This window comes from Gymnogyps californianus, chromosome 15 (assembly GCF_018139145.2).
Source record: "Gymnogyps californianus isolate 813 chromosome 15, ASM1813914v2, whole genome shotgun sequence".
NCBI lineage: Eukaryota > Metazoa > Chordata > Aves > Accipitriformes > Cathartidae > Gymnogyps > Gymnogyps californianus.
Window position 1 is genome coordinate 19,514,015 of NC_059485.1, and position 27,861 is coordinate 19,541,875.

The 27,861-nt window shown below is 42.6% G+C and overlaps 1 protein-coding gene across 6 annotated transcripts; it reads left to right on the top strand.

The window, feature by feature from the left end:
* The first annotated feature begins 210 nt into the window (after positions 1 to 210).
* GLYR1 (glyoxylate reductase 1 homolog) lies at positions 211 to 27,269 on the top strand. Of its 6 annotated transcripts, none has more exons than XM_050905762.1 (16): positions 211 to 248; positions 2,418 to 2,454; positions 3,645 to 3,724; positions 11,318 to 11,456; positions 12,064 to 12,306; positions 15,318 to 15,404; positions 16,332 to 16,388; positions 17,476 to 17,526; positions 17,638 to 17,711; positions 19,578 to 19,677; positions 20,860 to 20,970; positions 21,276 to 21,377; positions 22,468 to 22,630; positions 23,057 to 23,236; positions 23,737 to 23,861; positions 24,215 to 27,269. In XM_050905762.1, the coding sequence occupies exons 1-16, from the start codon at positions 211 to 213 to the stop codon at positions 24,287 to 24,289; spliced, it is 1,662 nt and encodes a 553-aa protein (XP_050761719.1). In that variant the 3' UTR covers positions 24,290 to 27,269. The 6 variants fall into 6 exon arrangements, with proteins under 6 accessions (XP_050761719.1, XP_050761721.1, XP_050761722.1 ...); XM_050905764.1 differs by having other exon boundaries at positions 20,878 to 20,970; XM_050905763.1 differs by lacking the exon at positions 211 to 248 and adding an exon at positions 2,026 to 2,058.
* Positions 27,270 to 27,861: the final 592 nt, after the last annotated feature.

The window sequence follows — 27,861 nt, forward strand, 5'->3', positions numbered from 1 at the left end:
CGCCCCGCGCGAGCCTGACGTCATCACGATATCGCGCGTCCAATCGGCACCGCAGCCGCAGTCACGCCTCGGGGGAGCGGCCGGTGATAGCCCGCCCGCCCACGTGACGGAGGCTGTCCAATCCCCGCTGCCGCTGCCCCCCCCCCCGTGGCGGGTGCCGTCCTGTCCCGGCAGGCCTTGCGCGGTGCGGCTGGTGGCTCTGTCGGTAAGATGGCGGCCGTGAGTCTGAGGCTCGGAGACCTGGTGTGGTGAGTGGCGGGGCAGGCCGGGCGGTGGCGGGGCAGAGTGGGGCGGCGGCGGCCGCGGGCGCCGGGCGGGCGGTGGTGGACGGTGGGGCAGACACCTCTTGCGGAACGAGGCTGAGGCTCCGCCTGTGGCAGCGGAGGCGCAGGCGGGGCGGCGGCGGGGCTGTGCCCGGCCCGGGGGAGCGCGGCGCGGCGGGAGCCGAGACGGGCCGGGCCCGGCCGAGCGCTGTCCCCCCCGTAGCCGCAGGGGACTCCGTGGTGCGGCTCCGGGTGGGGAGGGGCTCGGCAGGGCAGGCGGCGGCGGGGCCGCGGCCCGGGCGGCGGGTCTCGCCGCCGCCGTCCCTCGGGAGCAGTGTGAGGAGGGGCGGGGGGCGGTGGCGGGAGGCAGTCTGGGGCCACGGGACTGGGCTGGAGCGGGCCGAGGGGAGGCAGGCTCGGCTCTTAGCCGGGCCGGCAGCGGAGGCTAACGGGAGGCGGCGCATAAAAGAACCTGTGTAAGATGGAGGGGGGTGAGGGGAGCGGGACAGAGGGGCGATCGTTGCGGGGCTCGCTTGGAAATACGGTCTCCTCCCAAGGGAGGTGAGAAGGGACATAAATAAGTCAGTAGGTGTTTAGGGGGAGCAACGATACCATTTCTTGGCAGTGCTTTAAAGAAGCAACACGACAATCCGGGAAAAGAGTGGTTTTTTGCAGGTTAGGATGTCCCTGTTGAAGCTCACAGAAGCCATTTCCCCTTGTCACTCCAGTTTTACCCTCAAATAGTCAGAGCTGTGATTTTGTATTTCCTGATCAGGAGAACTGAGGGGATTCCATCGAGCCCTGTAAGCGCTGATTTTTAAGTGCATAGGCTCTACTGTACTTGATAGGCTAGGGTGTCCTGCTAGGGCTTGCAAGAAATAGCTAATCCCCAACACGCAAGTGCATGCATTTATATTTATATCCCAGATAAAAAGAAGCGTGTGCTCCAGGCTGTGACAACTGCAGTTTCTCATCCGAAAAATTGACAGTGCTCTGAAGTTGTCTAATTTATATAGCAAAGTAAGTAAAGATTGGTTCCTTTTAGCAAATTTTTTTTTTCAAACAAGGATTTGGGGAGTGCAGTGCTCTCAGTGTCGGAATGCAGATTATCCTGCTTTAGTTTTGTACGTGACAACCCAGACAGGTACTATCCCTAGAGTCATCGCAGAAGAACTGTAACAGTAAGACAGTAACATATGAAAGGCTTTGATGAATGTCTTGTTCAGTACAAGAATGGAAGCATCGAATATGAGACATGGTCACGGTTACAGCTCTTGGCAGTATTCCTGCCTGACCATCGCTGCTGAATCGTCTGCGTAGCATTGCCATGTCAGGAGGGGCTGCAGTGCCACTTGCTGAGAATTGTTGATTCAGGATCTGGTGGGCTCCACAGGTTCTTTGCCAGTCTCTTGCAAGACAATGACTGATAAGGTTTTGTGAGAGTATTGCAGCCTGAGTAAGTAACAAGAGTAAGATAATGATAAAGCCACCATGCTGAGGGCTAAGAGTAATGTCTCTTCCTCCTCTGTGTAGTTTTCGTAATGGAAACATTTGCAAGTGTAGGAAATAAACTTTTCTGCCTTTCTTATGGCTCTTTTATATCTTTAGCACATCTTACTGTGGTGGCGAGCACCTGAAGAAAGTGATAATGGAACACCTGTTCAGGGGATCCTGCCATTAATGCTTTCCTGTGAGAACTTCTAAGAATCTCAGCTCTCTGAGCTGGAAATCGGTGGCTGCTCTGCTCACTAGACTGTTCTGGCCGGATGGATATAAGTTACCAACCTGAACTTTGGTTTGATTGCCTGCGTCAATACTTTTTTCAGTTCCTTGTGAGGGAATATCCAATCTTACAAGAGTAATAAGCACTATAGCACTGTATCTTCCAGGCAGTAGCTATGCTGCTGCTGTTCTGTTTACTTAAATTCTGATAGTCCAGCGAGTTCATGCATACTCTTTAGAGGTTTAGTTTAGGTGCGGGTATCTAATAATATAATGCTTGTGTGTCAACTGCGCGTCTTACCTTTCACGGTAGGTTTTGACTGTAAGTTGTAACTTCCTTAATATGAGAAATATGATGTAATGCGAAAAGGTAGATGTGGGATAGTTGTTTTTTCTCTGGTTCTACGGCCTAATACTTTCTTTTTTCTCTAGGGGGAAGCTGGGCCGGTATCCTCCATGGCCAGGAAAGGTGAGGTTTGGTGGTGTTTTTTTTTTTTTTTATTGTTGCTTTCTTAGTTTTGGGGTTTTTTTTGTTTTTGCTTTTTCCTTCTGCACAGAGAAAGCTTTGCCTGAAAGGATTTCGGTTTAAGATTAGTGTTGGTTTTTTTCTTTGTTTGGTTTTTGGTTTTTTTAGATACTTACCCCACAAATCTAAACTATGAACCAGTTTAGGGCTTTATTTGATCTAGAAGTTCAGCCTGTCACTAACAACTGTTAGTTCAGGTGGAATGAAAAGCAACAGAGAGCAGTTCATCCAGCTCTGGAACTGAATGTGTTTCCCAGATTTAGTTATTTAATCCCTATCCCTTTCTGCAGGACAGGTTTCTTTCCTCCCATAGTAAATTGGTTAAATGCACTGTGTTAAATAGTAGAAATAAAGAGTCTGGCTTCTCAAGATACTGTTTTAGAACTATGCTTTTTGAGTAATAATTCTGGGGGTAGGGAGTAATTAAACTTTCTCTTCTGGTTTGGTTGGTTTTTTTCTGATGAAAGGCCAAAAAGATTAAAAAAAACCAACTTGAATTATATGTGCCATTTTTATTATTCCTACTTCTCTGAAAGAACTTTGTTTTTATTTTTGGTGTAGGTATGAGGACTAAGCATGCTGAGATAACAGCATGCAGCAGGGAAAAGTGTTGTAAATGTGGCTGACAGCCATAAATGTTTGGTTATTGGGTCAAGTTAAGTCCAGGCTCACCTACAGTCTTTCACATGTCACCTGTGTAACTGAAAGACAGCTTTTCTCTTTACTAATACTTGAAATGTTATAAGCAATCTGTTCTGGGAGTAAAGACAAAGCTTTAAATGTAAATTTTAAGTTACCTAAGTGGAACAAACTTTTATTAATGCCATTTGGCTTTCTAAATTTTAAAAAAGATTGCTAGCCTATCTATCGGGGATAGGGAGAAGACCACCTCACTAAGAATGTAGTGATGTATCAGTGGAGTTTGGGTACTTTTTCATTCTGCTGCAGCATATCCATATCTAAGGAAATACACGAGTTACATATTTACTTGAAAGACTTATAACAAGTTCAAGTTCTCTTCCTAGTCAGATTAAAAAAAAATAGATCTACATAGCTGTAACACATGACAGTAAAATCACAGAGTATAAATTTTAATTATGTGCTTTTTAACTTTCACTTCTAATCACCTTCAGATTGTTAATCCACCTAAAGATCTGAAGAAACCTCGTGGAAAAAAGTGCTTCTTTGTGAAGTTTTTTGGAACAGAAGATCAGTATGTACCTGCTTGTTTTCATCTGGTGAAAATACTGTGCCATATATGGATATTTCGTGGAAGAAATATTTACTAACACAGTGCAGCGTAGCTTTGCAAAGGATTGTCTTTGATCTACATGCAAAAAAAAAAAAATTCAACTATTATTGCATGCTGTAGCCACTCATGTGGGTGTATGAAGACCGTAAAGGCTTACATACTCAATCATGTTAGGATTTTAGTTGCCGCTGTGAAGGAAAGTTCTTGGTAGCTTGCCATTTTTAGGGAAGTAGGTGTGACGTGACTGGGTTAGATTTTAGTGTGTAACCACGTATGAGAAAGGTACAGCTAAGAGCATGCATTTGTTTTTCTGCCAGAAGAGTAAAACAGCTATATACTTGCCATTTGTAAAAGAACGTACTGTCATACCTGGTGACTGAAAACATTCTTGCTGTGCTTTGGGAAGATTTTACAGTATAGGAAAGCCAAAACTGTTGTAGACTACCTTTTTGCAAGGCAGAATTTATTGATTCCAAACATGTGTACAAAATCATAGTTGTCTTAGATACTTACAAACTGGAAAAAAACAACCCCAAAACCTAAGAACTTGGGTATTTCATGAAACTGAAAATTATTTTGCTAATTTTTCAGTTTTTCCCTTTATTTTCTGCTATTTTGCATTAAGTCATGCAATAAGGGAGAAAATTACAAATATCTGCGGAAGACTGGAAAACCCTTTAGATTTTGGAAAAAAGGTAGCAAGAACTGAGGCCATTTAATGGATGTTACTTAAGGAAATTATTTTTGACTGCTAAATTATTTTTGCTCAATATTTAAAAATCATTTTCCATTAAGAACTGAGGTCTAAACTTGATGGAGTAGAAGTGAATGCTTGCATGCTAATAGGAACATTTGTTGGATCTCCAGTAATGTAAGGCAGGTGAAGGTTGATTTGAGGGCAGAGAGTGTGTGGTGGTGGTGGTGGTGTTAAACATGGTTATTTGAGCTAATCAAGTTCTGAAAGTTGAAGAGATTGACTATTTCTATCCTGATTGTTTGTTCTTGATTCTTGTATTTTATGTTATTGAATCAAATACAGAGATGTTTTGTATTAAGACAAGTTTGGAAAAAGTGGTCGTATGTCTAGGGTACTGTAGCTGAGATTAGCAGCATGATTGCAAATGAAGAGTTCAGAGCTGCCAAATAATTGGGATTTATTACAGTATTCTAGAGCTCTGGCTAGCGAAAATCCAGTTGTCTGGCACAGTAAGGTAGTGTGGTTGCTGTCATGTCTCCCCCTCCCCCCCATCTCCAGCTTGTGAAATGTAATCGTTTCCTGTTAGATAATTATGATTTAGAAATTTGCTCGCTTTGACTGGCATACCCTACCTGAAAATTAAATAAAAATAAATACCGTCCCCTTTGTTCTTCTTTTAAAATAATATTGATAGACAGAAGAGAGAAGCTTGTGTGCCTCTTCTGTCCTGACTTGGAATTTTAAATATGCTGTTCTAACCGGGGTGCTGCTTGAGAAAATCCTTACCTTTGAGCATAATCAACGAACCAAATCAGGAAAAATTTAAATGATTTCACTTAAAATGTGAGCATGAAGAGAAAATCCCTTTACTTATTTCATGCAAGTAAACTAATGTGTTTTGCAGATACTTTTTTCTAGGTGTGTATAAACAGTAAGTGGAAATACGTAACAGACAAAATGTCACTACTCTACATAATGAACAGCATGATGAATAGGAGGATGCAAAGCTCCATCACTGACTGTAGTCTGTGGCGTGATGAGTACACCTACTCATACTGATATTCTAGTGCACATTGCTTCTGTTTTCTAGCACTTCGCTCTTTCTGCAACTTCCAAGTTTGTAAGGTGACATTACTATGCCACTGATCCATTTTTACAGCTCTTCTATTATTGCCTTACTCTGTCAAGGTTCAACAGGTGAGGATCTGGATATAAGCTATTTGCCTATCGTCCAGTGTGTATAGGTGAAGGTGATGCTAGTTGCTGGGTAGAATCCCTCTCTCAAACTTCTGAGGGTGGTTGCCAGCCAGTTGGTCGATAGGTAGGTAATCTCAGACTTGATAGTCTTATTTTCTTCTGAGGATTCCCAGGTGACTGCTGTGGCCAGAAATGCCACATTTTGGGCTAGGGAAAAATTGTTTCCTCCTGACTTACGTGGCTCTAGTTTGCCATAGCAAAGATTAAGGAGAAAGCTGCTTAGAAGTAAGAACTGGTGTGCATGCATCTGAGTGGAGGGTTGAATAAAAACATACTGATGAATTTGGAAGTGGTTTTGGTGTAGTGTATAGATAGGTTTTGGTTATTTGTGAAATCCTGAATAGCTTACGATACAGCACAGAAGAAAATGCATTTTTCTTTACCTGTGAATTGAATACCAATATTTACTGGCCCAGTGCGATGCTGCAGTGACTAAAGAAATACATTAACTGGAAGGCTGTAAGTAGTTTTGGCCAAAGACATAAAAGTGAGAGCATGAGTGCGTTCAGACTGTGCTCTAAGGCCTGGCTTTATCAAAAGTTTCTACTGAGCTCTGTACTCCTTATGTTTCTTGTGTTGGTGGAGTTAGTTGCTTCTGTCGCTTTCAAAGTAATAGGTTTTCTGGAAGATAAGGATTCTCTACCCATGAAAGAAGAATTTGCTTATTTGTTTAAACTGTGAAGTACTCCTATGCTTTACCACAGTGAAAGCCACCTTGATGTTCATAGTAGTAATATAATATCCATGTCCTAGTCTAAGTGATTGCCTTAATTGTGGGGCACATACTCATGTAACGTCTCTTATTAACTTGTTCTCCAAATTGGTGAGGAGATTTTTCTAGTCTGCCTAGGAGTTCTTTTTCTGAGTGTCTCTTCTCAGATTAAGTCACATTATAAAGATTCTTCATCTAAAATCGAGAAGAGTTGATGTTCCCTGCCCATAGACCTGGCAAGCATGTAACAGCATCCAATTATGGGAGTATAAACAACAATTTTAATTTAGTCTTTCTAAATAGAAGTGGAACTTTGACCTCTTATCTGTGTTTCTAACTGTGCTTTTCAGATAGTTTTTAAGATCCCCTTTCATTTCCCAAGCTACAGTCTTGTCCTAGGAAATCTTTGTAGATCATTCCAGTAGTCGAGTACTGCAATGTAAGAATTTATACATTGCTATATATGTACATTTATTGCTTTTAGTAGTTAGAACTAATAGACTGGCAGGCCCATAGCCTGCCAGTCTTTCTTGGTGTGCTTCATCCAGTTCAAAATATTCTTACATTTCGTGGCCTGCTTGGGAATTCATTATGACATTGTCAAAACTAAAAAATCATTTCTTTGGAGATATCATTCTACTATGTTTCATAGTAATATTAGGGAGAGTCCTGCAGTCATCAGAGGTGTGTGTACAAACACACATATTCACCTCCCATCCCGCCCTCTTCCCCCCTTAGATATTCTGTAATAGCCAAATGGTCTTGCAAGTCATGTATATCAAAGTCTTAATAGGAAGCTGGAGCAGTCCATTCTTACTCATAGCACCTTTTTGAAGCATCAGTACCAAAACTAAATAGTCTCACTAAATGTGGTGGGGTCAAGGGGCACTTCCTGACTTGATACATTAAGGAAAAATTGGAGGAAGCGTGTAATCCAAGATAAGTATAATAATCTGTAGCCTATTTCCATCAGGCACAGTGATTTTTAGCACAGCACTCATTGCCTTCCCATTCTCCATATCCTGTTGGGATGCAAACACCTACCCTCTTCTTCTGCCACTGTTCTCCTGGTTTTCCAGGAGAGAGAAATTTCTGGATGTAGTCTTTCTAAAATGTTCTTTCAGGTCCTGACATCAGAAAACACTTGCTTAAAGTTTGCCAGGTGTTGAACGTGGTACTCTTTGGCAGTCTGAGGAGCCAGAGGTATAGGCTAAGCTGACAGAGAGGGTTAGCTTAACGTTGCCGGTGTTTCTCAGTTAGGCACATTATCCCATGCAGAGCTCTATGTTGCTGTAGCCAGACTGCTGTATAGCAGAGCCAGCTGGAATGTTGTTAGACATCTCTGCAGGCAGAGTGCCATAGCTGAGAATTACTGTAGTCAAAACTTTTCCACCTCTTACTGATATCTTTGGATGTGTAAGTACTCTGCAAAATTTTTTTATTGCACAAATTTGAAAAATCTAATACTTCGAATTTCTTTCCGTATTGCCCTGCTGCTTGTTTTCTTTTGCTAAGTATCCCCTCCTTTTAGCTGCATGGACACTTATTCCTATTTAGTGTGGTCATTTTTGTCTTTTTTTTTTCCATTAAGAAGTTTACATATCAAATTCCAGAGTTCAGCCATTTGAGTTGTTTTACTGATGAAAATTGGAGCATTCGCTTTTAACAGCAGGAAACCCATCTTGATTTCTCTGTTGTATGCTCACGCACACTGGGCTTGTAAATAACCAAGCAATCTTCTTTTGACTTTCCAAATTGCTTGTGTTAGCATTTAGTATGGGCATCTAAATTGCTACAGTGTAAAACTTTTTCCCAGACTGTAGTAAGTAATAGAAATTTGGAGTTACAGTGCAACTGTTTTCCATCCCTAACTGTAAGGCTTGCAAAAAGTGAGTATTTGTGGATATTCCTCCACTTTCTCCAATTTATCATTAGGAATTGATATATTTAGACTGGAAGAGAGTGGCTAGAACATTGGGGGTTTTAAGGTCTCCTTGCCTGTGCTAAGCTCGTATCACGGATTTGAATCTGGTTGCATCTCTTCTGTGCCACTGTTTTCCATGCAGCTCCAGGTCACATTCGTACTTGCCTCTGCTTTACAAGCATTCTAAGTTTTGCTTATTGTTCATGAATATAACATGGATTTTACATGAGTAGTGGTTTTATAAGAATGGTATTTTGGAGGGGATGAGGAAGGGTATGGAGAAATGAGCAGAGAAACCCTTTACTAACATGTAGCTCTTTTACATCTTTTCACTTTCCATTTAGCCCATTCTTTACAGATAGCAGATGACTCTGTGCAGCAGTATGAATACAATTTCATCTTACATTACTGAAGATGTCATATTTAATGTCACTAATACTTTTCTAGGGCATTAATTCATTTCTGAGTCAGGAGAGACATAGTAGTTCCTTTTATATGTTGTATCCTAGAGACTTCTTATCTGAATATTGGCCTTCATTGGCTTTGAGGTTATTGCTTAACAGAGAGAGATCTTGTGTATAAACATGAATGATTTTGTTTGGTGGAAAGTTCTTTTGTTTTCGAGTGTTTGAAACATTGCACGCAAACGCTTTATGGACATCTGGTGTCAAAACACGTTGTTATCTTATAGAAGGTTGTCCAGGTAGGTGACACACAAAGAATAAACTGGAAAGGAAAAGACCAAGTTTTAAAAAATTTTTTTATTATTATTTTATTTTTTTAAATTTATTTTTAACCCTGAGGCAGCATTTAAGACTGTTTTTCACTTATTAGTTTGTCTCTGAGATCTCTAGCTCTTTGTCCTGGGGGATCACAAGTGCCAAGATGCACCTTCGAAGCCAGGAGCCAGAAAGCTTTGTACTTCAGACTTTCTCCATACCAGAGGAAAAGTAATGAGAAAGGAAGCTGGTGAACATGTGCAGTGAGGAGGGACAGGATGTGCAGAAACCTAAGAGAATGCCGTGATAGAAAAAAAAGTTATTTTTATTTAGAAAGTCAAATCTGGCAACAATGTTTAACATGCTTTATTATAATGTACTCCAAAATTTTGTTTCCTTTATATACATAATGGAAAGGCTTCTCATGAGCTGATGTTGTCTAGTACCTAGGGATGCTTTGTCACTGAGTGCCACATGAAAGAGCTTTACAGTTCAAGAGAATTTTAAGATATGTTTCACTATAATGTGTGGGCAGCTAGGAGGGATTCTCTGAATAGCTGCTGGATGGCAGGCTCTAGTCTGAAAGTAATGATTTGACTTGTTATATTACGTTAAGTCAGTTATTATGAAGATGATGTAAACTAAGCAAAAGGATTCAGCTTTGCCTGCAAAAGAGTACTGGGTTCTGCTTTCAGGCTATGGTGGAATCGTGGTGTGGGCTATACTGGCAGCGTGGAAAGGATGCTAGCATTTTTTGCAGTCAGTTCTAGCAGGAGGCCTCATCTCTCCAAATGTGACCCAAGAAGTTTCAGTCTACTTTAAGCAAGTTGATTCCTGACTACAAACAATGGCTAATGCCAGTGAAGAGAAATATCTCCATGAAGTTTTAGAGTTTACTGGGCTTTACTACTTCGTGAAGAGAGGACAAGCAAGATCCAGCAAAGCAGCATTATTGTTATTATGATTATTATTCTTTTCGCCTTTATGTTCAGTTTAGTTGTATGACATGATGCTTACGGTGTCTGAAAAGGCAGCTATTTAAACCACTTCACTTGCTTGCAGGAGCTAGACTGCACTGGAAAATATTTAAAACCTATAATCATGGCTAGTCAATGTTCGTAAAATAGAGATGTTTTGGGACCAGAGAAAATCAGTTTGACTGGTTTTTACTGTGTGCTGGGCTGCTGTATGCTAAGAAGCACTGTTGGCCATCCTAGCTCAGGAAAGCTTTTTAAAACTTACGCAGGTCTGTTTTCAGTAGGATGGAAATAGCTACAGTGTAGCTGATAAGCCTGGGCTTGAATTTGGGGAGAGAGGAAGGTAGTCTAATCTCTGTGAGAGCCACAAGGAATGTTGAAAGCAAAGGCATTCCCCTAAGCTGCAGTGAAGGAGTGGTAGAAGGGCTTGTCAGCCTGAAGGAAAGTGGAGTTGTCACCCTGTGCTTGACCGCTTAACCATGTGGTAAATGTCAAGAAGTCCTATTTCGCAGCAGTGGAAACGGGGAAGTCATTTGAGTTTCCTCATAGGACTGCAGTCAGGTTAATACTCTGCTACTGTACCAGTTTATCTTAAAATATCGACGGTGAAGAAAATGGTTCTTTCTCCTCAAAAGTGAAAGTGGTGTTTTCATGCGGAATATCAAGGTACATCAGAAATATGTTCAACAATGAGCTGTGGCATTTGCGCTCACTTTAGTTGTGGTCAGCTCTATTGTGAGATACGTAATTCTGGGTTTTTCTTCAGTTTTTGCAGACACTAGTGTGTGCACAGTATGTTTGAACAAGGGATCGATGTCTTAGAATTGTTATGTGGCCGCCGCTTTCAACAACCTCTTGAGCAGATTCATATTATTGGCTACCTTATGTGGAGGCATATGGTTGTGGGTGTTCCTCCTGGTGATACAAGAGCAGTCAATAGACTGCCTTTGTTCTAAACAAGTACCTATGATCACATCCAAAAGCTGTCTTGCTGATAGAGAATATGAATAATGCTTGCAGCGGAGCACTGCTAGCATGAGAGGATATAAAACTTGAGAGAGAAATCAAGTAAAAGTGCCAGAAGAAAAGTTCTCAGTGAATGCAGAAATCGTAGCCCTTCAGGTTGTAGAAAGCAAGTGAGTTTGGGCTGCTATCGTCCATTGCTCTGGAGGAAAAAAAGTGTATCTGTGTGTTTCTAAAAGTGGGAAGGTTGAGAAAGTTGCTGTTTGGAGGATATAACTAACTTTTGTTTGTTTGTTTGTTTCTAGTGCTTGGATCAAAGTGGAGCAGCTGAAGCCTTATCACCCTCACAAAGAGGAAATGATAAAGATTAACAAGGGTAAGCGCTTCCAGCAAGCTGTGGATGCTGTAGAGGAATTTCTTAGAAAAACCAAAGGCAAGGACCAGGTGAGTGGGTTCTTTTTTACTGTGTGCATCAAAACAAGTCTTGGCACGAATGATGGTCAGATGCATTTTTATGTGAAAGGAGTTTGTTGCCTCTGGCAAGTTGAGGGGGGGGTTTGTTTTCATTCCTTTGGTGGGTTTTTTTGGTTGGGTTTCCCCCCCCCACCCCCCATCCTCTCTTCCTCCCCATTCAGTCTTGTTTGGTGGGAAAAAAAGTGTTGTTAAACTGATGGAGAAACTGAAGAGGCTAATTGATCTGCTTATGATGATTTGATAAATCAGTCTTAAGTCTTGGGCTAGAATTTTATATCTACTAATCTTGTCTTTAGTATATTGGAAGTGCATATATGTGCACACACTCCCAGCAAGTCTTCAAGTGGCCTGTTCTGTTACTCGCTTACTTAAACTGATGTGTTTTTTCAGGAGAACTAACCAGGAACTTCACTCACCGACTTCAAAGGGCTAACACATATCTAGTTTTCAAGTTACTGTGCTGTTGTTTTGCTTGATAGTAATCAGCACAGTAATCCTTCACATCCTTGGTGTTGCATGAAAATCATTCCAGCTCTTCTCTTCTTTCCTTACCATCTTCTATTCTGTAATCTCTCAGGCGTCTTCCCATAACTCCAATGAAGAGAAGAATCGGCGTAATTCCAGTGAAGAAAGAGGCAAGCAATCCGCTGGTGAAGAGAAACGCAAAGCCAGTTTGTCTGAAGGGAAGTTGAAGAAGGGCACAGGGGAAGGAAAAAAGAGGGTCTCTTCTGTATCGTCAGAGAGAGGATCAAAATCACCTTTGAAAAGAGCCCAGGATCAGAGCCCCCGAAAGCGGGGGCGTCCACCCAAGGATGAGAAGGTTTGTGTTGTGCATGTCCGCCAGTGCCCTGTGGACTTTGCAGATGGACTCCAGGGTTGACTGGCACCTTGACTAACAGGCCAGCAGGAAGAGTCAGTTCAGTATCAGGGTTTTTTTTTAAGCTGTTCCATGTTACTACTTCTGTACCATTTGGCTGCCTGATACCTGTGGCAAGCATATTGTTGATTCTTCCTGTAATTTTTACCAGTTAGTTATTTTGAGTGGCTCTATTCATATCTTTGAGAGGGCTTTGAGAGCTGTATCGTGAGACTCCACCTTTCATCTTGCCATACCTCAAGTTCGGTTTGTGTGGGAAGGATTAGTGAGAGATGTGGGTCTTCATCTGATTCCTGACTTCTCCCATCTCATCTACTTTGTATGATTAAGTGATTAGTAGTCACTCAGCTTCACCCTCAGTACTTACAGAGGGTGGGATATTCTTAAGGGCTAGGGCTTAAAGAAGAAACTCTTGTAGCCTGGGGAATCCACCAGAAGAATTAACTGTATTCATTTCAGCTTCTATGCTATAGGATATATTTCCATCCTCCATTATAAAGGTCCAACCTTGGAGCATTATTATTTTATCCCCGTTACTTCCCTGTTATTTCTGGATGTTGTGGCAGCAACGATAGCCACCAATACTTTGTCTACCCTCATCTAGAGTTCCAGCCTTTTTATTTATTGTGGAACTCACTGTTGTGGTCCAGATCTTCCTTTTCCAAATGGATAATTATTTCAGTGGATTATTACAATGCACATGCTCCGTCGGAGACTACACCTGAAGACCGTTGGGAGACTTCAACTGATACACCATGCGGCAGCCTGCTTGCTCGCCTGTGCTTCAAAGGGATCACGTTATGCTGTGCTTCACAATCTTTGCTTTCAGTGCACTTCAGGATGCAAGTCAAGATGGTAGTCTTTGATCTCCAGAATTGTGAATGGATTGGCCATCACTGGTTGAACAGCAAACTCTTGATGTAGTAAAATGAAGCTGATCATCTCAGATATTAGCTACGAAGGAAATAGAGCCAGCTTCTGTTAAATCAGGCTTTACAACAAAGCCCATCAGTTTCTCCTTTTGGGGGGAGTTGGAGGAGGGGAGGAATGGATGCGTATTTGTGAATTCTTACTAATAATTACAGAACTTGTGACTTGACTGATGCAGGAAAACACTTCACCGGCAACATACTTTCACCTTTCAAATGCCTTGCTATGAGCATGTTGTATCTTCACATATTTCGGTTACAATAAGCCATGGGGCCTTTTTTTCCACTTGCAAAATGCTTTTGTGTCTTTGAGCTAGGTTAATTCCAAAATTGATCAAAACTAATAGCTGGGAGAATTCTGATTGAGCTGACACATTGCATGCTCAGGTTTTACTGTATTTACTGTACTACCTCAGGGCATCAGAGCGCTTTGAGTGAGTTAATTGTGGTAGTAGAAATTATTTTACTGGCAAATTGCAAGCGGAGTAGGTTTAAACAGCTTATCACAAAAAGGTGGCCAGCTGTGTGATAAACGTCTGGCCACAGACCATGAAAATAAGCAGGCTAATGTAGGAAAGTAGCCTTATAGCTTCTGGAAAGTAATGTACTGACAATTAAAGAAATTGCCATGAAAATATAATAGTACTGCCTTAATACTGTTTTTCAGCCTGTGAAATAATTTTAAAATCTTGTCATCTTCTTGCCTGGTTCTCATAATTTCCACAAATTCTTAGCTCTAGGGTAGAAAACATCTATGTCGCCGTCCTGAATTACTGCAGTGTTGGGATTTGGCTTTTTTTGCCCTGTCACAGTCCAAATTCCAGCTTTCCAACTAATAAGGATGCACAAAATTCAAGAATCCAGTTGCTGTGCTCTATCTAGAAATGCTCTGTAGGCATACATGATCATTCAAATACTCTTATTTTTAAGCTTCTATGAATATTTTCAAAGGACCAACATGACTTTATAGGTATCAGAGCAGGTTTCATCCACACTTTACCAGTTGAAACAGCAGCGTGGTCTCTAAGGAGAGAATTTTAGCATGCAAGGCTCTCCCTAGACACTTTAAGGTTGGAGACTGATGTCTAAATTGTCCCTGCTAGCAGATGAAACAGTTGCATCAATCTGGATTACCTCCAGGAGTCTTGCTCTTACGTTTTTTGCAAACAGTGCTCTTCTCTTGTGGTTCTGCGTGGACACTAAGGTATATTGTGCATTTTCAGGAAGTAATTTTGGAGGGGAGATAATGTGATTCCATTTCTGAACCCTCATTTCAGGAAGATAACTCATAGCATGCAGAGGTCCTGCACATTCTCTTCATATAGCATAAAGACCTGTATGTCTATAGCATATGTCTATGACCTATAGCATAAATACCTATTTTAACCTATATATCTTGGGGAAATAAGAAAGATAAATTTTAATCTACTCAACAGTAAAAAAACCCGATGCGTTAAGTATTATCATGACATTACAAATCAGGGCCTGTTGAGTGAATGGGGCAGTCCACATATCAGTTTCTGTCTCATGGATTCTGCAAACTTGAGCAGATGTGACTATCAGCCTCATGCTTTGAAGGATCTCCTGTTAACAGGTGGGCTACTTTTTTTTATGACGGGAGCATTAGAAGAGTTCAGACCTCTGACTGTGGTGATGTTCTTCACCCATTTGTTTAGCTTTTGCATCCACCAGAGGAAAATGCTGGATCAAGTGTGTTCGTTCGCTTCTCTGCTCATTGCATCATTACACAAGTGCAATGATTCCTCTTACATATGAAGAATGGATTCTCCAGAAGCCATAATTGTGGTTGAATTCCTTCATTGGCACTTCATGTTTTCTTCACCTCACCTGTGTTGATAATACACTGTGTGTTTGAATATGAACACTTCATGGAAAGGCATGTGAAATGGAAGGCATTTGTAGTGCTTTTCAAAACTCTGTATGTGTGCTCATGTGATCAACGTGCTGTGGCCAGCCACTGAGCCAGGTTGTAAGCTCTTTCTGATCCGCCTTCTGTCTCCTCAGGACCTCACAATTCCAGAGTCAAGTACAGTGAAGAGAGTGATGACTGGAACAGTGGCTGGATTTAAATGGCCACCAAGCGTCAGTGAGGTGAGAAACTTTACAACATACGCGATCTAGGAACTGAGTTTGCGGCAGCAAATCTAGAACCTTTTGTCTGGGCTGTAAAATAGTGAGATCTTCTCTTCCTCCTGTAGGAACAAAATAAGACGCTCTCGTTCTGTCATTCTGTAGTGTAACAAAGCTAGACAATATCCTGGGCAATTAAGAAGTATGCTGGGAAGTGAGATTTCAGTCTTTGTGGAACCATTTGCAGATATACACTTGCTGCACTCATTTTTGCACTTCTTGTTTCCAAAGCATTTCTGGGACTGGCTTCCCAGAACTGGAGGAGATGATGTGGATAGTCTCTCCCTGTCTGGATACTATGGTATGGGGTGGTTTTATTTTATTTCCCTCATAAGCAGCTTTTGGAAACCTTTCATTTTTGTGCAGAAATAAGTAAGTGATCAGTAAAGGAGAATAAGAACTGCGTGACTCTAGGCTAGTGCATATGATGCTCATCGGGGAGGTGAGATACCTGGGCCTACAGTCTTTGTTGCTGTTAATATGGATTTGCCTAGCATATGACAGTGCTAGGTGTAATCTCCAGCCAATTCCCAGAATGCTGTTTTAAGGAGTTCCGTGGAAGCTCGAAAATAAGTGTTTTCATTCCCTTGGGAAGAGGAAGAAGCGGGATATGAGATCTCTTCCTCCCGTGTTAATCTTGCTCATAATCTTTGGTTTTCCTACAGGTGTCCAAAAATGAGGAATTTGACTTGAATGGTGTTGGTTTTGAGAATGAAACACAATGTAAACTGCTTAATTGAAACAGGCTGCTTGATACAGCTGATACATTTTATATTTTCCACCTCAAGCTATTGTTCTCATGCAGCTTGGGAGAACAAGGGAATTGTGCTGTGGTTGCTCAGTGACTCTCTGGGAATGTTTCTGAGCCTGTACTTTCTCTCTTTGTAGCCTGTGAAGGACAGTGATCCACACTTTCATCACTTCCTGCTGAGCCAGACAGAAAAGGTGAGGATTTGGCAGACAGGATCATTCTGCTGGTCTGTCTAGCTTGGCACCCTGCCCTTTGCTGGGACTCAGTACAAGAAGTACGCGTAAAGAGCTCTGAAATTCTGTTCTTTTGGGGCTAGCGGCAATTAGATTCTCACGTGCAATCTTGTAGTTCAGTTACTTCCTAACCTTAAGGTTTAGCATTGAGTACAGTGAATAGTTTAAGTAATTAAAGATTATCTAGCACCAGGATTTGACAGATCTGTTGTAGAAAATTCTGTAGATTGAACATTGAGGGGTAGGAAAAGCTGTTTTCCTGTTTAAAAACCCTGTTGTTTGATTGTCTTTGGTTGTCCTGCCAGTTCCTTCATCTGGATGAATTTGTCCATTAACTGAGTATGGCAGGAGAATTTCCAGGACCAGAAAAGCTCCATGTAGAATATAGCAAATTTATCTCCTGAGAGTCAGAAGCCTTGCAGGATTTTATCTTCAGGAGTGAACATCAGGAGGAAAAGGAAAGATCAAATTAAATGAAAAAGGATTTATATCTAGCTGAGGAACCGAGCAGAGCCAGAAGGATTAAGAGCAGCTGACGGTTTTAATCTAGACAAGCTCACAATAAGCAGCATGGGAAGGAGCAGCCTTCACCTTAATGTTTTTTGAAGGCCACGTGCCTTCTCGTATTAACAAGAAGGTTTTGCTTGCACAGCTGCATTGACATACTGAGCATAGATATGAGGTAAGGTGCTCTATAGCAGGCTTTAGAGATCTCTGTTTTCTTTGGGCCAAATGGGAGAGTAGGGATGCCCTCGGTCCTTGCCTCTAGAGGAGCCTGTCGTATGAACTACAGAGAGGAGTTTGCAGTACCTGTATCAGAAGACAGGCTGAATTGCTGGGGCAGGGTGAGCAAGGAAGAGCTTAGTATGTTGCAATAGGGTTTTGGTTTTATTTTCTGCCGTTGAGGGAAGCCTGAGAGTTTTCGTGCTTTGCAGATAGTGGTGGGTGGGTGAGCTGCCTGTTTCTATGTAACAAGGATATGCTATGTTTGCTCAGCAGAGCAAATCAGCACTGTCCTTCCCCTGAATGCTTTGTCTTCTCCATACAGCCCGCTGTCTGCTATCAAGCCATCACAAAGAAGCTGAAGGTTTGTGAAGAGGTAAGGCAAATCTTGGTTTTGATGGATTTTCCTTATTGTCACAAAGACTTGCAGTTCCTCCAGAGCTGTGCACTTTTTTTTTTCCCCTCTTCCCCCACCCCGCCCCCCCAGGAAACAGGATCCACCTCCATCCAGGCAGCAGACAGCACAGCAGTCAATGGCAGTATCACGCCTACAGACAAAAAGTAAGATCTCCAACGCGCTTCAGCCATTTCCCTTCCTTTTTCTCCTTCCCAGCTCATACATGCAGCCATTATCCAGCTTGTCACTGAGAATAAATAAACCTAACGTTTCCCTCTAACTATGGATCTCCTCTGTCCTTGTGTGAAACTCTGATTTGGGGGGCAGGGAGGGAGGGAGGCAGCTAAAAACAAACAGAGGCTGTACAGTAGAAAAATTCAGAATAAGGTTTGGCCTGGATACGTTTGCAATTCAGGGCTTTTCTGCAGTTGCCCTTTTCCTGTAGGGCATACTGCAGAACATTAAGCAGCAGTATTTCTGAATGCTGTATGAGGCAGAAAGATAAAAGGGTATCTTTCTCCAGTAGTGCCTGGCAGTTGACTGGGGTTATTTAATCGCTCTCCTGAGCATGTAGAAGACGAGGAAGAGGGAGGCGTGTTCTCCCAGCACAAGAGCTTTGCTGTGTAGCACGTGAGCTTTCTGGTTTCTTCTAACGTCCCCCTTCTCCTTTCTAGAGTGAGAGAAGCCTAACTTGAGCTTCCTGTTTCACTCTGTAACTTCCGCTCTGTTCAAATTGAGTTCAGGCCACAGCTTGCTGTTTGCCGTTGGGGTCGTTCTCATGGGATGTCAATTCTCAACTGTACTCCAGGGGAACCAAAATAACAATGAAGCTGTTCAGGTAAAACAGTCTCTTAGGAAAGTGTGGCTCAGAGGTGGGTTGGGAGAGAAAGAATATCTCCTCTGTTTTAGAGACTTGAAAATAGGTGGACCTTGTTTGGGCTGTTTAAGGAGCCTGTAGTGACTTGCTCTGACCTGTCTAAATTAGTTTGCTCTAACAAAAGGCAGCATGGCTAGCTGGGAGAGTGCAGGTGGCTTGCAAAAGCCGCAGCGCATCTGTAGTGTGGCTAATACTGAAGAATTAACTGGGGAATTGCCAGGCAGATTTCGTCGTGAAGTTACATCAGATGTGTAACTGAACGCTTCAGAATCTCCTGCTAGAGTTGTGGTTTTGGTACAAAGCTGGCTGCATGATGTATGAAAGGATCCTTGCAGCAATGACTGCAAAGGAATTCCTGTTGCAGGTAACTGTAGGGATGGGAGTTGTTAGCGCGTTGTCTTTTTCTTGAAGGGGGAGAACAAAACTCTTGCCAGCTTTTGGGGGCGTGGGAGGCATGGGGGAAGGCAGCTGGTATCTGGGACTATTGTATTGTCGCTCATGGTGACCTGTACTGGCCTATTACTTCCTTCCTTTCTGTGTCTGTCCAAAATCGCAGCTGTAGAGCAGGGACTAGGTCTTTGGTCTGTGCGTGATGCTTAGCCCAGTAGTCCTTGCTGGGCTTTATTAAAATAAAGGTTGTAATGTATCATTCAATAATATAAGCAAGTCATTGTACACGTGACTTAGTTTAAAAATTAGAAGATGAATTAGAGAAGCACTTGCTGATCTCTAAATGTTCCCTTTATTTTCAATAAGGTAATGGCTGGCAACAGAAAGCACAAGAGCAGCAATTTTAATAAAACAAAACAAACAAACAAAAAACCCCAAACAAACAAAACTCCCCAAACAAACAAGCAAAAAAATCCAGACCACCCAAACCTTTAATATTTAGGTAGTCTTCTGAAGCAGACTAAAGACTTTCTTCAGGAAATTGTTAGGGATGCTTGGTAAGCAAAATAAATACCAACTTGCTCTTCAAGCTCAGTATCTGCCCATTCTAGCTGTGGCCGCCATGGAACGTGTTTGGTTTTGTTGATGTTTGGGGATGTTTGAGCTCATGATGGTCCAGGGTTTGCTCTTCATCATTTCCAAGACCAGGAGAGGCTGACACCAATTGCTTTCTGTTCCGTTAATGTTCATGTCTTCCCCTCAGGATAGGATTTCTTGGACTTGGCCTGATGGGAAGTGGCATTGTCTCCAACTTACTGAAGATGGGTCACACTGTCACTGTCTGGAACCGGACTGCTGAGAAGGTAGGCATGTGCTTAAGGTACAGATGATACTTAACCTTTTCTAAACATGTAGCTACCACCTCTAGCTCAGGGAGGCCTGGAGTCACCAATCGGTGGTGCCTGGGAGGGGATGGCAAAGAAACACAAATATATGCTTGCCACCTTGTTCTATTATTATTTCCTAGGTGTTTGTTGGTGGCCACTTTTGACTTGATGAAACTGTAGTCTGTCCTAGTATGGTCACTCTTATGTGAACAGTCCCCACCCCATTGCCATTTTGTATGAGATGAGAGAGTTGCCAGAAAAATTACGACCTTGTGTATGTGTTGAGGGATGCAATGTAAAGTGCCTCTGGAAGTACTGCTGATGTAAATAGCCAAGTCATTGTGTCATGGATCTGGACAAAAAGACCAAGTGCTGGGGAGTTGATCCTGGGAGTGGTGTGGTAAGATGCACTGCTTGACCGCAGCTTCATCTGCACATCCATTGTGCTGTTCGTGTTGTAGTAACAAAGGTTCTGTTGAAAACCTGCTGTGTCATAAGACCAGGATGAGGAGGGTTTTATAGGTGTATTCAAAGTGAAAATGGAGCTTATATTACACTTATATTTTAGCCAGCTTTATTCTTTGTAGTGGAGGAGGAAAAGTAGGTAACTGGGGGAGATGCGGTACTGGGATGATATTGTGGAATATCAAAGGCAAGAAGGGCACTGTGGTTACTTTGTTAAAAGGGATTAGAAGATTTTTTTTTTTAACTGCAAAACATGGATGGTATGAGGGGATAGGGTAAAAAGGAGCTAAGATTTTGAAGCAGCAGCCCACTAAAACACATGTCAGTCTCAGCTGTGCACATTCCTGTTTACTGTCCAGTAACACCTTTTGCTCTGTCTGTTTACTAGTTTTTTTCCCCTCATCTCTCCTCCAAAACCCACAACATTCAATCTCTTATCATTTCACCTAAGTGTTCTCTTTTCCTGTGTCTTTCTTTTGAAGTTCTTCACTTGGGGTTTTGGAAAAGCTGCAAAAGAGCCCCTTCTGTTTGTGGGGGGACAAACCAACAGAAGACAACCCAGTTGCTATGTAATTAATATGCCTGACTCCTTTTGAGTTGGGCCCAGCAGCAGAGTTTGTTTCAGCAAAATGCTAGAGAACCCATTTGCTCTGTACTTAAGTTTTCTTATGTTTGGATTTGTGACTTTTGCAGTGTGATTTGTTCATCCAGGAGGGGGCACGGCTGGGAAGAACCCCCGCTGAAGTTGTCTCCACCTGTGACATCACCTTTGCCTGTGTATCAGATCCAAAAGCAGCAAAGGATGTAAGGATTAGCTCTTATTTTTCCTCCACCAGCTAGACTACAAGATACAGTCACTGAATGCCAGGCCTGATTCCTACTAAACCATGGTAGCCTGGGTCATTGTAGATGCTGGGCAGTGCAGCTATGTAAAAATAAATGTCCTAACAAAGATCATACTTTTAAAAAAATAATCCCTGGGGGGTAGGTTTTGATATCCTTCTAGGAGTCTACCACTGCAGTGCCAGGCTTGCTTGAACTGCTGTCCTGCAGGATTGGAGTTTCTTTGCAGACACCCTATTGCTTTACCGCTCTTCTGTTCCCCACAGCTGGTACTTGGTCCGAGTGGAGTGTTGCAGGGGATTCGCCCAGGGAAGTGTTATGTGGATATGTCCACTGTGGATGCAGATACAGTCACAGAGTTGGCCCAGGTAATCACATTGAACTTCTAACATCTGTGATTCAGCAGCAGTACTGCAGTTCTTGTTGCTTCAGGTGGTAAGCTGTTGATAATAAAGATGCGTCTGAAGATTTTTGGGCTTCTTTTAGGAGACACTCAAGTCCCAGGCAAGTACAACAAAATAAACTGTCAAATCTTGACCAGCAAACAAAGCTGGATGAGTTGTTCCCTGGTGATAACAGCAAAGTCTGTAGATTTGGCAGGGCTGTTAGCTGGCACCAATGCAAGCAGCCAGCCAAATTTTGATCCCTTAAGAAGTATTTAGAGCCAGATTGGTATTCTGTAACAAACTGGAGGAGAAAGCACTGTCTGGATTAATAACTGTCCTTAAATTGATAAAATGCATAATCTGCTTATTTCAAATGTTCTGCTTGGGGAAAAAGATTACCTTCATGTTTCATTCTGTAGAAATATTATTAGAGAGAGGATTTCTGTAGAAGTGTTCTGATTATTTCTGATGTGGTATCTTTGAGTTCCTCTTTGGCATCTTGATTATTATGCTCTGCCCTAAAGGCAGTGTGTGTTGTTGCACGAGGAAGGAGAGCTAGTTTTGGTGAAGTTTTAAGCAGACACATTGGTGATGCAGTAGTGTGTAACATGAATTTGGAGAATGAAGTCATACGTATTAGTAAACCTCCGGCTGAAGAGATCTGTCAAAGGCCTTTACCCTTTGGGGAAAAGGGGGGAAAATATCATAACAGTCAATCTTCTGAGATTCCTCCCCCACATGTACAACTTCAGCACTGGTTCCTTTGGCCATTACAGGGTGCCATGGCAAAAGCACCTAAGTTCAGCTGCTTAAAACATGCATAGTAGTGATGGGTGCAGGAGAGTGTTGCTGGAGTGTGAGGGCAACTTTTGGTCTCGAGTACCCTTTGCAGGATGCAGCTCATCATGTGTTAGTGCTTTCCTCTTCTGTTTATACGTCTGAGCTATTTGTTCTGCTTTAAAATTCTGTCCTCAGGGATAGGAATGCCCTAAACAATGTTCTTGCTGTGCTGCCTACTCAGCATCAGTGTGTGCTGTTCATGCACAGCTAATGAGAGATGCTCTTTTTCCAGGTGATAGTGTCCCGGGGTGGTCGCTTTTTGGAAGCACCGGTCTCGGGAAATCAGCAGCTATCTAATGATGGGATGCTTGTGATCCTGGCAGCTGGCGACAGGGGTTTATATGAGGACTGCAGTAGCTGTTTCCAAGCGATGGGGAAGACCTCTTTTTTTCTAGGTAACTGAAACACGAAGGGCCTGATAGCAGTTTCTTAGTCAGTGCAAGGACTGGGAATTCCAGCAGGGAGTCTGAGAGGCATATGTGTCATCTGTTTCTTGTCTCCTTGGGCAGTATGGAAAACTGCCCTGCTCTTCTGGAACTTGGCCAATTTCAGAGCCTCTAGCCTAAGTTTTCTTTTTCTGAATACTGGCTCCTTTTGGAGGATCCGTGATGCTTTGTGTTTTAAATCATACTTTGTTATGATTTCTCTGTTCCTTTGAATGCTTGGAAAATGGGTAAGTTTTCTGAAGTCCTTCAGGGGAAGGGAAGAGCTCCCAAATGGTTGATATGAAGAGTCTAGTAGTGTTAATACTGTGTGGGATGGGGGAGCAAGGCTGCTGTATCTCTTCTGGAGGAATGCCCAATGGTATGTCTCGCTCCCAGGTGAAGTAGGCAATGCTGCCAAGATGATGCTGATTGTGAACATGGTCCAAGGCAGCTTCATGGCAACGATAGCAGAAGGACTGACTTTGGCTCAAGTGACTGGGCAGTCCCAACAGACCCTTCTGGATATCCTCAATCAGGGACAACTTGCCAGCATCTTCCTGGACCAGAAGTGCCAAAGTAAAGTTCTCTTACCTTGTTTTATTATAGGACATTTGCCACAACCTAGCAGCATTTCAGATAATGGCAGAAGGGAGAAAATAACCATCCCATCTTCATCAGCCTGGGATTCTGGGTATTTTAAGTATTCTGGAAATGAAGAGCTGAGTTCCATTCCTTCCCCTTCATAGCCAGGGCTTCTGAGAATCCACCCCAAGCTTTGCATTGTCTACAGCCTGCTTAGGACTTGAGTTCACAGTGAGGATTTCACTGGGGCAGGGTAATAAGTGAAATGGAGGGTGAGCTGCTTAGAAATCTGAGCTCACTTTGTCAGTGGGCAATAGTGACATTATCTGCTGTGGCCAGGTGAAGCTAGAAAGCAGAGAAACAGAAGAGCTACAAGCAGTGTTTCTGGTGATCAGCATGGGAAAGGGAAGTTTGGTGTTGAGTTGCATGCCCTTGCAGGGTGGGCTTGATTTACTTTTGTCATGCTTATTTTTTGCACGCATTCCTCTCGACAGATATCTTGCAAGGAAACTTTAAACCTGATTTCTACCTGAAATACATACAGAAGGATCTTAGATTAGCTATTGCACTGGGCGATTCTGTCAACCACCCAACTCCAATGGCAGCTGCTGCCAATGAGGTAAGAGTTGTTCAGTGTTCAGATGTGTTACTCAGCATTTCTTAAACAGGGCCATTTGTCAACAAGAGACAAAAATCTAAGAATTCCGTCATCTCTAAGGCAAGGGAACAGTGATTGAAATGTATTTTGACTAGGATGGAATTGGATTGTTTTGATTGTAGAAGCCCTTAGAATGTCACACCAGTAAACACAGATGGCCTCAACAAGACCTGGTGTCTTCTGATCTGCACTGCTCTAATTACTTGACAGTATGCAGTTCTCTGGTTGGCAGTGGTCAGCAAAGTAATTCTTCTGCTGGGGAAAGGCTTCGCACAAGAGCAGGCACTGATCCTTTTCTAATTTCTCCTCTCTAGGTCTATAAACGAGCAAAAGCATTGGACCAATCAGACAACGACATGTCTGCAGTGTACAGGGCCTACATCCACTAGGCTGCACCGTACTTACTGTTAATACTATGATTATTGATTAATATTATTATGATACTGGGTTTTAACTCTGGACCAGTCCATCTCTGTCTCTCCATTTCCTTTTATACACAGACTTTGAGATCTGCCACGGAGGCAGCTGCTGCGGTGAGCCTTCCCCTGGTGGCAGAAGGGGGGGAGGAGGGGGCTCGGATTGTTGCAGTCTAATTAGAAAAATCCATGCCATGCACTGACAGTCATGGAACAGAACAGTGGCGGCTTGTTCAGAAGCTCTGAGGCAACTCTGCCAGAAATCTGCTGCTTGGCTGCTTTTATTTTCCTCTTTGTATGCTTGTCCAAGATGCTGTTTCTAACGATCCCTTTTCTCCTTTGCTGTGAAATAATGCGTGTGTTGGACTCTCTGCATCAAGGGGACAGGTGACATACATCCCATCTACCTGTGAATATCACTAAAGTCCTTGGTCCCAAGTAAGGTGAGGAGCATTCCTGTTAATCGGCCACTGTTAAAAGAACAAAGCACCTCCCATGGAGGAGAATGGCAGTTCCAGAAGGTAATGGGGTTGCATGCAACACTGTCTTGATTCTGTTTCTTTTTAAACTTCCACCTCCCCAGCACCTCGATGGAGGAATTCCTTGTACTGTTAAGAAGAACAGATTGCATCCATGTCTTCCCCTGTACAGACAACTATAGCTTAGGGAACACAAACCTTACTGAAAATGAGAGAATGCTGGTGTAAATGAGCCTCCTAAAAGGCTAATCACAGCTGCCCATCCCACAAACAGCATTGGAGATCAACATATTTGCATAGAAAACTGCAAGAGAAACATATAGCCTAAAACTGGGCCAGAGGTATTTTATTTGGGGAAGGAACAAACCTTAGGGTTGCCCCTGGCCTTAGCTTATGTTGCTTTACCTCTTGCCTTTTTTTTTTTTTTTTTCCCTTGTAGTCAGTAATTACAAAGGTGTCTTGGATTGTAGCAGTGTCACAAGCAGAGTGATGAGTCTGAAAGAGGTGAGAAGAATGATCATAGAGCCAAGAGATTGAGTATCCTGAGCTCCTTTCCACGCTCGCTCTCTGGCCTTTGCATGGTCATTATATCTCTTAGCCTGTTTGCCCATCTTAAAGGTGGGTGATGATTACCTACCTCACAGGGATATTTTTGTGTACTGATTAGTGATCTTCATACATGTCAGATTTTCCATACATGTTCTTAGTGTTACTACTCTGGGTACAACACTAGCACAGCATGAGACTTTTCCCTGTACCTGTGACTCTGCTTGTGGCCAGATACCAACTTCTAGAAAGACTAGTAAATAAAATGGGAGGCTAAGACCACTGCTGAGCTTTAGTCTAGAAACATGGGACTTGAACTGCAGATGCCAAGGCTAGAGAGCAGAGATGCTCTCAGTATTGATAGCAGAGCAACCCAGAGTCCAAAGGGTGCCTGTGTCTCTAAAAATGCACAGAGCATGGTTTTTGGTTTTTGTTTTTAAATTGTTCTCAGTATTAGCCTTTTAGGAGGGTTCTTGCATTTTAGATTTGAGAGTTAGTAAAATGCCAGTAAGAAACTTTATTGGCCAAAATCACTTCTCAGTGGCACAATCTCCTCCCTTGGGTTGGGATTCTGAAAGGAAGGAAAGCAAATTCAAATTAGACCATGTTCCTTTAAATCCGTGAGGTCTGCCCCTCCCACCGTCTTATTTTTCTAGGAACTTAATGGCTGTGTAGGGGAATTTTCCTGTGGGTTAGGATTTCTTACCAATCCTGCTTTGTGCAGCACGTGCATATGGTTCAGGGGCATCTTATTAAGAAACAGAGAAAGTATCAGATACTCATTATGAATCATGACATCTAACGCCTAATGCTGTAAATGTTACTTTGTTGAATATTTCACCTCCTGTGATCACTATTATTTGTGGGCTAATATTGTGTTAATGCATTATGTCCTGTGGTGAACATCTCCTAGTAATAGATCTGTTAGACATCACTCTCCCCGTTTGTCAGTGGTATATGCGAACAATACTAGTTAAACATACATGTTTCTTTGGCAGTGCAACTGTCATCCTGCATGTAGATATTCATATTAAAGGCACATATAACTACCCAGGATAACCAGCCATTAGCCTGCTTTTGACACACTTGCGCTTCCCCCATCCAGAAGAACTCAGCTGTTAGCATCAGAAGTCCTTGGTTAAACATGCCGCAGTTAAGATATCACTTACATGAATTGTGTATTGAGGGCATCCGGGGGACGTTGTGGTTTTGGGGGCAGGAGATGAGACCACAGGTTTTATAGTGTAAGAAATCTTTCGGGAGGAAGAAGGAGGTGCTGTCTCAGGTCCAGTTGAGAGCGGAACTGTGCTGAGCCAGTGCAGCAGCATCCCCGACCTGTCCCTGCGGAGGTCTCTTGGGCCAGAGTGAAGGTGAATGGGTCTGAGCAAAGGTAACGGAGATCTCCCTCTTTTTTTACTTTGTGGTGCCTCTGGATAGAGTGAGAATACAAAAGGAGCTCTCAAGTCCTGTGATGTGTGTTTCGTAGTGAATTCCAAGAACCGTATTTGTGAGAGGGAGAACCACTCCCTAGGCAACTCACTGCTGCAGGTTTTGTTTTCCAGAAATACTGTAGTTCTCAAAATGGAGATGGTTATTTATGTGGGAGTGGCAGGTGCAGACTAGTTAAACACTGTAATTTATCCTGGGAAAGTCCGACTGCAGCTTTCTGGCGAGGGAGGTGGATGTGGAGTGGCTGGAGGGCGCAGTGCTGCCCAGCCAGCTGTACAATCACAGATATGCCAGGGAGGAGCAGGAGGAGACCGAGAGCTCTGAAGCAGATGTGAAGGGAGGAGGAGGGATGGAAATGGTGAAAACCGGGCTGTTTCGGATGCCGTTTGGGATTGACTCGTCTCAGTCTCACTCGGATTCTTGTATTTATGTCTGTAGCCTCTGAACATGGATCTTAATCTGTTCCTAGGCCTGAGATTTGGGGGAGGGAAGGGGGGGAAGCTGTGGATTGAGAGATGCTCTAATAAAACTGGCTAGTCAATGTTGTCTTAATATTGTTGACAATTCTGTAAAGTTCCTTTTTATGAGGATTTCTGTTTTAGCAATTTGCTTTTTTTGACTCCCTCCTTTTTAAAGAGAAAATGTGACACTTGTGAAAAGCTTGTAAGAAAAGCAGTTTCTTTTTTCCTCAATGATAGATCCTATAGTTAATTAAGGTTGTGAATTTTTATTTTTTTGCCTTGTTTTTAATTAACGTTTGTCATTCAGAATAGGATGTGTGAAAATGTTTAAATGGCAAAAAAAAAAAGATTTTTTTGTGCAATTAACAAAGCTACTGGCAAAAAGAATAAAACCTTTCTTGGTAACACAATGTTCTTGTGGCAGTTTCTAAAGCCTATCAAACCTGTGTTGTGGCATTAAAGAAATAGGTGCGTTCCTCAAAACATTCAAAAATCGGAGTTGCTGAAAACCAGCAGCGTGCCTGAGAGCATTTTGATCATCGCAGAAACCTGATCTTGTCAGTGAGGCACTACAAAGGATGAATTTGGATAAATTCCAGCTTCCGCACGC